This window comes from Tupaia chinensis, unplaced genomic scaffold, assembly GCF_000334495.1.
Source record: "Tupaia chinensis unplaced genomic scaffold, TupChi_1.0 Scaffold000074_1, whole genome shotgun sequence".
Lineage (NCBI taxonomy): Eukaryota > Metazoa > Chordata > Mammalia > Scandentia > Tupaiidae > Tupaia > Tupaia belangeri.
In genome coordinates, this window is record NW_006159534.1 from 8909784 (window position 1) to 8922102 (window position 12319).

General features: G+C 37.6%; 2 protein-coding genes across 2 annotated transcripts in view; both read right to left on the reverse strand.

Moving 5' to 3' along the window:
• OPN3 (opsin 3) overlaps positions 1 to 12319 on the reverse strand; it is a gene marked incomplete at its 5' end in the record, with an annotated part of 47906 nt that overhangs the window by 34616 nt on the left and 971 nt on the right.
• Positions 1537 to 8512, reverse strand: CHML (CHM like Rab escort protein). The gene has a single exon (XM_006142366.3). It carries the CDS (start codon positions 8213 to 8215, stop codon positions 6254 to 6256), a length of 1962 nt encoding a protein of 653 aa, XP_006142428.1. The 5' UTR covers positions 8216 to 8512; the 3' UTR covers positions 1537 to 6253.

Consider the following 12319-nt stretch of genomic DNA (forward strand, 5'->3'; position numbering starts at 1 on the left):
GGCATACTTTTAACTAGTATGTAGGGAGTGCGCTGCTACAATTTCCACTATTATTCCTTAATGCTGAGCAACTGTGAAAAAAGTGAAAAAGATACAAAGTCCATTTTGACCAAGTATTCCTTCCCACCGAGACTTGTACAACTTTTTGCCACATTTTTATTGGCTATCTTTTAGACTGCAACATTAAGAAATGTAATCTTTTCTTTTTTTTCTAGAGACAGGATGGGGCCGGTAGGTGGCATGGTGATTAAGGGTGCTGGACTCCCACATGGCCAACTGTGGTTCGAATCCCACACTAGGTGGCTTGCTTTCTCGCTTTCTCTCTGTCCCTCTCTGGTCAAATTAAATAATTCCAAAAAATACACACACACACACACACACACATATACATATGTGTGTGTGTGTGTGTGTGTATATATATATATATATAAAGACAGGATCTTGCCATGTGGCAATCTTCCTACCTGACTCTCTGGGTAAACTGCCACTGGTATACTGGTATATGTCACTGCACTCAGCCTTCAGGTTGGGCCAGAAATTGAACCTGGGGATCCTGTGTGGCTTCAGTCTGAGAAGCAGCAACATCTCATCAGTGAGCACCTCTGTGACTAGGCCAGTTAGAAATGTGCTTTCTTAACTTAAAGGAGAATTTTAGAAGTTTCAAAAAAAAAACAGTACTTTCCCCATCAATCCAGTAAACCATTTTACCAATTGATCTTTTATTTTTATTGCATACTTATTTTACAGAACCACTTAATGTTAAAATGGAATTATAAAAATGTCTTCCTATGATTCTTTTCAATGGTAGAGATGTACATTTTTATACAAATATAATCAGTAAACATAATTTATGTTTTAGGCAACATTTTTAGTCTCAAACATTCTGCATACGATTTTACATATATCAGTATTATTTTATGTTTATATAATAGTTTATGCTAGCAATAATAATACACCAAAATTTACTTATCCACTTCCCAACTGTCAGACTTTAAAAAAAAATTTGTAAGAATAAAACTGCTAAAAACAGCTTTATATAAGTAGCCTTATAAATTTTAAATATTTTTCTGGGCATATGCTACTCAAAGGGAGTTAGCATGTCAAAAAAAGAGTGGTTTAAAAACTCCTGTCATAGCCTTCTAAATAGTTCTTCAAGAGGATTATTACCATACAATGCTACTGGTGTGAGGGCACATACAATTTTAAAAATATTGCTAATATAATAGCATGAACTAGATCAAAGCTGTTTCAATTTGTGTCTTTAGTATACTGATCAATTTGAGTATCATTCCAAGAATTGACTTTTTTTTTTTTTTTTGAGAGAGAGATTTTTCTATAAGGCGCTTGCACTTGCCATAGGCAGAAAAAGAAATCACTCTCCAGGGGGAATGGTCATGCTGCAATCTCTTCTCCTCCATTCTTCTCTTGGGATTTTGGGCATGCATGCCCATGTGCCCAGTGTGAGTTTCAAGCCTCCAGGTCTGGGATTCAAACCGTGGTTGGCCATGTGGGAGCCCAGCCACATAACCATTATACCATCTGCTGGTTCCTAAGGATTGACTTTTATTTGCCTTTTCTCATTTGTATTTGAGCCCTTCAATAATTTATAAATTTGCCTAGTAAAAGTACAAAGCTTTACAGCTTTGCATCTACTTCTAAAAAAACTAAGTACTATGTCCATGGGTAATGCGTATAACTTTATTCCATCCTTCTACTACCATTTTCCTTCTACGTATTAATAGTACACATTTTTCACTTTTCTTCCAGTTAGGATACATTGTCAATGTTTTTAATTTTCCTGAATTTCCTTTGTACCTGTATTAAGATGAGAATGGTAGTCTATTTTTACCTTTATAATTAATACTTTGATTAAACTGGAATAAATTCTATGATCATATGTACAGTGAACTTAGTATTTTTCTCCACACAGACATAGCTAGTCTTTCCATCAATGACTACGATGTATTTATTTTCAATCAGTTTTTTATTCTTAAGCTTTCTATTCAGAAGCACAGAATATTTAGAAAGGTAGCTTAATACTATACTTTAAGGATTAGAAGGTCAAGGTTCCCATTTCTCTCCATGTTTAAAAAGAAAGTGCATCTTGCTTACTTTCCTACATTATTTATCACAATTCTGTCAAACTACATAAAGCATCCAGTTTGAATGTTAAATAGAATTGTAATAAACCTACATACTGTCACACATTGGCATTCCTTTGGACATGACTTCATATACATTATCTAAACTAATCCTCATGATAATTCTGTCAAGTATTATTTGTCTTAAAAATGATGAAAAGGAAACTAAGAGTGATTTCCCCAAGATTATACAACTAGTTATGCAGTGAAGTGAGACCGAGAATTCTGTCTTTTGTAGGACTCTCCATGGACCACTTTTCCATTACAACAGAATGTCTCTCACAAGAGTATCCACATATTTCAAATTTAGTTCTTTCAACCTGCTTCTATTTAAATCTTTCTTTAATTTATTCCAATACAGTTGTGTAACTTTCTATAAATGGTTCATATGTATTAATACCTAAATGTTTCAGTTCACCAAAAAATTGTACATACTGCAACTTCTTGAATTTTTTGTTAATACATTGATGTGATACCATAGGTTTAGCTAAAGTCGTATTAATAAAAAATAATTTGTCTTGCTTTCTCTTATCTTTCTCATTTTGTGGATGCCTTCTTTCAACTTGCAATGACAAGTTTCTTCAACCATATATTTAAAAAGTGCCAATAATTTAAGTTCTGCTTCAGAAATGCTTATGTTTTCCCAACAGGAATAATCTCAGTTCTTGGTTTTAATTACTTATCACACTGACCAGCCTACAAAACATTAACAAAAAGAGTTAAAATGAATTAATTTTTAAAAAGTTGTCTGTAGTTAATACTTTTGATTTTACCTTTTTGTAAATAGCTGTCCTGTTGAATACTAGCCTTCTAGTGCTAAGTCACAATTATTTGTTGCTATATTGTTTGCCAACATTTCATTTGCATCTGTTCACAATGAGATCCTTTAAAAATGTTTGACTTTCAGTACTGAAGCCATTATTTGTCCCGAAATGCATAGGAGCATATCAACTTTCATGATACACAAATATTATCTGTTCTGTAAACATCTGAAAAGGTTTACCAATAAGCCCAGTAGGGTCAAATTCTTGTCAGTAAACTGTTATATGGTCCCCTAAATTTTTAAATGCTTTTTATTAATTATAATTTCCCATTTCCAGCTTACTTTGTATTCATTTAAGAAACATTCATTCTGTTAGTTTTCAGAACAATCCTTATTTCAGACTTAACCCGTTCTTCCTATTTTCATTATATTCAGCTATACCTTGTATCACAACTTCTCCCAGTTCCTGTTGATGATTTGTTTGCCAAAGGGTACATACACTTGCCAAAGAGGGAAAGTGAGAACCCCCCAGGAAGAGGGCCAGGCTGCAATCCCTTCTCATTCGTTTCTTGGGATTTGGGGCACATATGTACACATGCCCGATGTGATTGTCTGGGACTTGGTCAACCATGTGGGAGTCCAGCACCTTAAACCACCATGCCACCTACTGGCCCCTCTTTGGTAGATTTTTTTATGACTAATCTGTGATACTAAAAATCTTTTCAATAGGTCTGGACTACCTTCGCTCCATTTTAGTTATATTTTAGGGTTGGACAGTGGCACAACGGTAAAGTGCTGCATCTGAGTGGCAGATACGAGTGAAAAGGCTGATTTTGAGTCCAGAGACTTCCCTGAGTGTACAGGGCACACACGTGCCTGTGATCCAACTGGGCTGAGGAGAGATGGAGTGTGGCCTCAGGACCCTGTTAGAGGTGCTATTTTTGTGTCCCTCTCCTTCATTCATGGAAGAGATAACCTTGAAACAACCCTTTTCATTCAGTTACTGTTTTATAGGTCATTTCAGTTGTTTTGATAGCTTTCAACTTCAGGATTCTCCCACTAACACTTCCCTATATTTAAAAAAAATCATGATTCCCATCTATGACTTCACTTCTTTCACTAAATGGTTTACTAAATGTCTGTCCTGTTTTCCTCCCATAGAGAAAAGCAACACATTGCTGTATTCAGAGCATATTCTGACCCGTACCGTCTGTAATTTTTAGTACCACAATCTTCAGACCAAAAGCTGTTGCCGCAGAGCATTATTTCATTAAAATTGAACCAAATTCTGCTCTAATGAAACCCACAGCTCTAAAATACATTTAAATAATCTTAAACCTCTTATTTTTTTTCAATTGCCAGAGGGTGCATGCATTTGCCAGAGAGAGATAATACCTCAACGGGGCATAATCACACTACAATCCCTTCTCCATTTCTCCATCCTGTGAAGATTTGAGGCTCTCGTACACATGCTGTGATTCAAACCATGGTTGCTATGGGGGATACAGCTCCCTTAACCACTAGACTACAGGACCAGCCCTTAAACTTCACCTCTCTCCGATTTACTAATAAGCTGTAGGACCAGTGCTGTCCACTTTTCTTCCCTAACAATACTAGCCTCTTACTTTTCCATCTCCTACAGTACTTACAGTTTTCTAACAGTGAATGTTAGCAGAATGACCAAGGTTTTTGGAATCATGAAGGCTTAGATTCCAGTGCTGGTTCTTCTACAAACCAGACCCTGAGTAAACTATTTATGGTTCTGTATCTCCTCCTTGGACAGCTGTGAAACTACATGAGAAAGTACAATATCAACAATGTAGCACATAGTAATTGTTGTTCCAGAGCGTTAGAAAGAGCTGGAGTCCATCAGGATCATTATCTGTCTGAGAAATAGAAGTTTGCCTCTTCTGGCAGCTCCGCAGGTTTTCACCACTGGACTACAACCAGCTGAATGATTTCTGGTGGCTTCGGGGAAAAAAGTTTCTATTCTCTGAATAAAAAGTCCAGAGGTGAAAGTGATTATGAAGGCTGATCCTCTCTATCTGTGGGGCATCGTAATTCTCTGATTCATACCTATCAGTTGTAGCTATTGTAAATTAAAGTGGTACAGATGACAAGAGGTATATTTCATCCTTTCTGAAAAACATGGGGTAATCTACTTACAATGGGTTTAGAAAACATCTACAGGGGCCAGATGGTGGCACGGCAGTACACAACTAGAACCACATGCTAAGTTCCTAGGTTCGCATCTTAGGGCCTCCCTGTACGTGTATGTACCCATAATCCTGGCTGGCTAAGGCTGGGAGTGAGTCATGGCATAAGTCCCTGTTGACAGTGTCTGTCTTCCTGTCACGGAAAAAAAAAAATCAACTTTAAGAAAATAAATTTTAAGAAAAGAAAGCTTTTCCTATAATCCTAGGTTTAAAATGCCTCACTCAGTTTCTCCTCAAGATTTCAGAACAGCCATTTCTGAAAAAAATCAGTATCTTTCCTGGAATCACTTATTTATTTACTTTTGGTTTGAATCACTTTTTTATTTTGTATTACTTTTGCCAAAGTAGGGCTTTGCAGATATTTTCTGAAATATTTAACCAGAACTAATCTTATCCTCCTAGATGTTCTTTGTAATGAACTTCCCCAAAATGAGCTCTCTATTAACTGAGCTCTAGCTCTTTTTGTAAAGCAAACAACTACAGTGATGTTTCATCAGTTATAACAGTCAAGTTGGTAAATTAAACTGCAAAATGTATGGTAAACCTCAGACCTTCACAGACAGCAAAGGATCATGCAAAGTTAAATTTTTTGACAATTATAAACATACGTTACCATATTGGCACTTGTATTAGCTGCTATTCCTACCACAAAGTGTACATGTTTATATTATAAATAAAAGACTCACATAATTTGCTACTTGTGTTTGTATTTCACTATTTAGAGGTGACAGCACCTGTAATCACTGCAAAATTAAAATATTCCTTAAGTATTAATTGTTCTGTGAACAGTGGTAAAAATCCAAAGATCATTAATAGGTACAATATTACTTTCTTTAAACCCAAGCTGCTAATATATATACCCCTTACATATATACCCAGTGTTCAAATAAAGCTAACTGTTTTAGGATTCTGCATCATGGAGCCCATTTTGCAACAAAACGTTCAATAACTTATAAAGCAGTTACTCATATATTAACAAAGATACCTGATAATAAATGTCTCAAAGAGTTAAAGACAACATCTGCATAGCATTCATCATATAACCAATTCTAATCACTCACAAGGAAACTACTCTTTACATTAAACATTCTGACAGCAAGATAAATACCCAAAGTAGCCCGCTTTGTTCTTTTCTAATTTTGAAAGTGCTTGCCTGGGCTTTCGAGGCTTTTGCTCTCCTTGGAGGATTCTAGTTTGGCCATTTTTATATTACTAGTTCCAGACGCTTCTGGTTGCTTATCATCACCATCAAAGATAATGTCTTCTGGATTTGGAGGTGGAGGACAGAATTCTTCATTTGGAAAGATCTCCTGGAAAAGTGTTTCCGCTTGCTTGACTGCATGATCATTTCCCAGTTCACAGTCAGGCCCAGAGCAGACATAAACATTGGAAGGTAAGCCATTATATGAGCTTCTGTTGATTCCTGAGGAATCTCTCATATTAAAATAAAGTGCCCACAAGAGTTGTGGCTTTGTAAGTTCTTCCTTGTCTATTTCTGCTTCAGCATAAGGGGTGAATAATTTCTTCACCACTGATTCTAAGTCTTCTCTTGCTGTTTTTGAAGATGAACAGGTCAAATGTACCAGGTAGGTATCTTTCATGCATGTCATGGTTGCGGAACATAATTCCATGACTCGAACAGCACAAGCCCCTGGTTCCACTGGAGGCACTATCAAAATGGAAACCTGCTGATCTGACTCTGTCTTTAGTATGGACTGATCAGTAATGAGCACGGCCCTAGAGATCTGCCTGTACTGCACAGTTGAGCATGCTTCCTCAGAAAGGTAACTATCTTCCACAATAAAATATTTAGCATTTATTCTTTGACCAAAGTGATCTATAATTGCTTTACATCTTCCAGATTCTCTGTCGACCACAAAGCATTGTACTTTATGGCGAAGACAATAGATTCCACCAAAGACGGCAGACATCCTGCAGAAACACTGAGGAATTTCTCCTTGGCCATACAAAGGAAATAAAAAGGGAGTGTTGCCAAATCGCCCAAGACACTGAAGGAAGGTTTTTGTTGCTTTAAGGCCATCTAACGTACTACAAGATGATTCTGATGTCATTGCAATTGAGTGTAGTATAAAATGCCGGAGGTTGGGAGTTAATTTTTTAGTTTTTAAGTACTCTGAAAATAAACATTGCTCGAAAGCTTGGTATTCATCTGGATGTTGTTCATAGTCTAAACAGAATGTGAGAAATTTCATTAGCATCCTCTTTTCAACCATGGTAAGTTCTTTGCTATTAAAGACATCTGCTCTGGAACAAGGCACCTGTTCTACCTTTCCTTCTCGAAATGCAAGAATCCTAGTGACATTTTTAAATTCTGCATAACGGCTAACATTTGATTTGATTAAAAGATCAATTAGTGATCCTTGAGAATACAGCAGCTTTGATACTAAGTCAATATTAAATCTCCTCCCTTCTTTAACTATTTGAGAGTAAGAAATCCTATTCTTCTTTGGTTTATCAGTATTGTCCTTTACTCTCAGTTTGTTTTCATCTTTCTCTCCATCTGAAACTGTGTACACACAAGTTTTATCTTCACAATACTTTTCCTTCTCTAGCCATTCCTCTGTATCGGTTACTTCTGGTGAAAGCTCTCTGTCACTTTTCTGAGTGTTTGTGCCAGGGACTTCATAGCTAGTCAAATACGATGTGTGTCTTTCTTCAGGCAAGCATGCAGAATCCAGAGTGAGGATGCTAGATTCCACTGAGGAAGGATTTTTCTGCAGAGCACCAACCTCTTGAACATTGTCTTCCACATCCTGACCGACGTAACAAAAAACTTCTGTGTGCTGAATGGTTGCATCCTCCTTGCGAAGAGTGATAGCTTCTTCTGTTTCATCAATCAGGTCTTGCCAGGTGGCAGTACCTTCTTCCCCAACATTACTGTTCTGCTGACACTCCTTCAACCAGGACAGTAATCCTGAGAAGCTGAAACTAGCCCAGTTTCCTCCATAGTAACTTCTTGAATCAACATGCAGAACCCTCTGACCACTTCTGGAACATGCGGCTGCAAGGATGGATTCCGGCAGACCTGTCCCTATTATAACCACATCAAATTCTGTGGGAAGACTGTCCGCCATCCTAGCATGGAAAGTGTCTGTGGAAAACTGTCGATGAAGGAACTCTGTATGAATTTAGGCTGAGAGCTTGGCTGAGGTGTGAATATTCCAGAATAAAATCTCCTCAGTGATGTTCCAGCTCATCTTCAAAGTGCCAAGGTAGGTCCTAGCTGTTTAACTGTGACCCTTTATAAACACTGTTTTTTCTTTAAGTCAGTAGTATAAAAACATGACCAAGTACATCTAAGCACATCTGAGAATATTAAAACAGATGTATGTTTTTCATTTCTGCATTTCCTCTCTAGCAGTAATTGTCACATGCATTTGTGACTGGAACTCTTCTCTGAAAGAAGAAAATTCAAGAAAGAATACAATTGTAAACAATGTAAGAGAAAAGTAATTTCATGCAACAATTACAATTCAATGGAGCCCAGATTCTTATTTGGATATAAAACCTCTACTAAATCAAGTCGTTAAATGCTTTCTCACATTTTCTAATTTCTTGAAAATGAATACATACCCCTCCTCCAAATCAGGCAATACAATAATGGATATAATGTCTCACAAATTAATTCTATAACATTTGCTTTAAAAAATATTTGAATTAAACTATATACAATTATGAGCTTAGACTCTAAGAAATGTATAGCTCCATTATTTATGGAAGCAGCTTATATAACTGTGTCTCCAGACACGATGAGGAATATTTCTGTGGCCAATATGTGCATGATTCTGGAACAGCCGAAAAGTCATCTTTCCATACTCCAACTATCCGTAGGATCTTGCGATTGCAACATGAGAATATTTTGACTGAGTCAATCAGGCTGATTATTACAAAAGGTCTAATTCAGTAAAACAGCTGGCATCTTAAAATATTTTAGTAAATAAAACTAAAAGGAAAAAGTATTTACAATAAATCTTTACATGAATGCACATATGCACAAATGTTTTATGAACCAAAAGGAAAATTTCTGGCATGTTAAAATATTTTAATGTAACACTTCTAATTCGAATAGGGTAACGTTTGCATTATGGCAGACTCCATTTCTGCAACCTCGATCTCTGTATCCCAGGAACAACATGTCTAAATACCCTCTACACCATGGCAAACATGTCCCTTGTTCTTGTTTTCTGAGAGGCAGTGAAGAAAGGCTTCTGGTAATTTCCACTGTAATGCTGGTCATTGTCCATGGGCAGAACACCTACGTGATGCTAGGTGTGGCCAGACGTGGAACAGCCCAGGGCAGAAGGGCCTACCCACCTAGAGGTCTTTAGGCTAAAGCATGATATATATACATGCCTAGTCTTTCGTGTCCTCATCACTGCACAGTAAGCATGAGAGTTCGTGGAGTTCTACTTTTTTACTGCTGTAAGATCAACTGAAATCTAGATCATTACAAGCTGAATCAGACCAGGTAACGGTGATTAATTACCTTGGATACTGGTAAAATAAGCCATTCGATTGGAACTTAGACTAAGCTTACTAGGTCACTGATCTAACTGGTCAGTTTAACTGAACTGGTAATAGACCTCTTGTCTACTCAAAGTCTCTTCCTCTAGACCACAAGGGATTCTACTTACTTACCATACTCTAAGAAGCCACGAACTGAGCAAAGAATGAAACAGTTGCCTGGCCTATTCACGTGGACATGTCTTATGTGTATTTCATACCTACATTCACATATATACACATACCCACAGGGTTTTCAAAAATTTCATGGGAAACTACATTCTGAAAAAACTATGCATTAGGGCCAACAGGTGGCATGGTCGTTAAGGCGCTGGACTCTCACAATGGCCAACCGTGGTTCGAGTCCTGGACCTGGTGGCTTGCTTTCTCTCCTTTTCTCTCGTTTCTCTTCCTCTCTCTTGTCTCTCTGGTGAGAACACATGCCCTATAGCAAATTAAAAAAATAATAATAAAGTTAAGTGATTTTTAAAAAGGAAAAAGAAAAAATTATGCATGGATTTCAAACTTTATTGCACCAAAATAAACTCATATTTTAATTCTACTTTTCCAAAAACTTGAGGCCTATCATATATCTGACTTATTTATCTGCCTTCTCCTGTAGTGTGTCAAGAGGAAAGACAAAACCCCAGAGAAGAGGTATTACCACTGTATGTCTTATTCTTATCTTTGTGGGGATTAGAGCTGATAGTGAAAGTAAGAGCAGAGGACACAAGCCATTAAGTGCTAACATAAGGTACCTTCTAACCTATAGATACCAAAGAAGTCTTTCAACAGAGAAAGTAGGACAACCTAAAAGAACACTAAACTCAGCTACATAGTAATAGAAGAGAAAGCTGGTGACTGGAGAGAGACAATGATGTGGGAAGGTCCACATAATAGCTTAGCCACAGGATCAAGAGAAGGCCCTCTCTCGTGCCATCAGACCAATAGTCTTTCTACTAGATAGTCTCCTCAAAGACCTCTGAGGAAGCAGCTACTTCTGCCATTTAAAAAAAATTCTTTTACAACAGGTTCTAGATCAAGGAGAATGACAGGTACGAAGTACCTCCCTTTCTTCAATGGTAGCTCTAATTTAGAAGCACAATCTTTCCAGTTTACTCTAGGCAAAGAAAGCCTTTCCCTTTGCTAGGAACTGTTAACACCCCACAGTAACCTCTTTATTGACACCTCAGGACTTAAATCCTTCACCCCAGAGTTTCCACCTCTAATTTAAAAATAGGGATAAAGTCATGGTTGAAAGCACTAATTAAATGCCTTTAGAAAAAGAGCTGCCCTCAGGTAAAATGCCCTGTGGTGAACATTTCTAGCGGTCTTAGAAAATAATTTCTGATTGAGAAAACTCCAGCAGAGATGGTAAAGGAGAAAAAAAGGAAAGAACAGACTAGGAGATACAACAGGGTAAGGTCAGCAGAGGGCAGGGGTGAGGAAGAGGGTGGCTGCTAGTACTAAAAAGGAACTCAAAACACACTGGTTTTCAAACTCCCTGACACAGAAACAAAATTTCCCAGCACGGAAAGGCACTACAGGCAAACTTTCAAGTCTGTGAATAAATTCTTGTTGCCCACCTAAGGGAGCATTATGGTTATTTTAGCCCTACCTAAAAAATTGAGAAGTATTTTTAATCAATATAAAGGGTGTGATCAGATAGCCATTTATATCAGCACCTACATTTGGGTTTGTGACAGGAGGGGGAGGTTAGTGAGTAAGAAAATATTTTTGATAATGCCATAATGATTTTGTTCTCCCAAACCTGCCAAGATAAAAGCAACAGCAAATTGTCAATGGATTTCAAGATTCTCAGGAATCTTAAGACCTGAGAAATACACATTTCTAATTCAAATCTTTATAAAAATCAAATTCCTGAAAACACACAAAAAAATTTTTCCTCAAGCTCAGAAAAATCACATCTCAGAGCCAGACAGCTGCCCAAGGAAACATAACTGGACTCACACCTAAGGATTCCCAGTTCTCCCCCGCGGCTTCCCTGAGCACACGGGCACACAAGTATGTGTGATCCAGGCCAGCAAAGGGCAAGTGGATCGCAATGTGAAGACCCTTTTGTGGGCGCCTGTCTCTGCTTTTCTCATGGAATATACAAATAAACTTTCAAAAAAGGAAAGAAAATCACATCTTCAACGATGTGCTGGCCTGGTCATCCTTTGAACGTCGTCTCAGAGACACTTCAGTATTACCCAATGATTAGGAGTATGGCAGAAATACATCTTCGATTAGCGACCAAGTTCTAACTTAACGAAACCTACTGGCAGCACAGCTCATTATTTCATCTGAGCAGAGATCCTCTGAGCCACCTGTAATCTCACCTTCGGTTTTGCTGTGATGGAACCGATAAGGAGGAAAATAAAGTAAAAAAACAGCTTCTAGGGCACAAATCAATTTGCATTCTAAGTACCAGAATGAAACCGGCTCACTCATAAGCATTCGAAGGTTAACAAATGTTAATGACAAAAAAAAAAAGACACAGTGCTACTATTTTAGGTTTCTAACTCTCATTTTAGGCAGCAAATGGTACATGAATCACACATCGCCTTCCCCACTCCCGCCAATTTTCACGACTTAATCACTTTTGTTGTCTTGACTCTCTTGACTCTACAGGACCTGTTTCTTTCCTCAAAGTGTAAACGCACGCCGTAGAG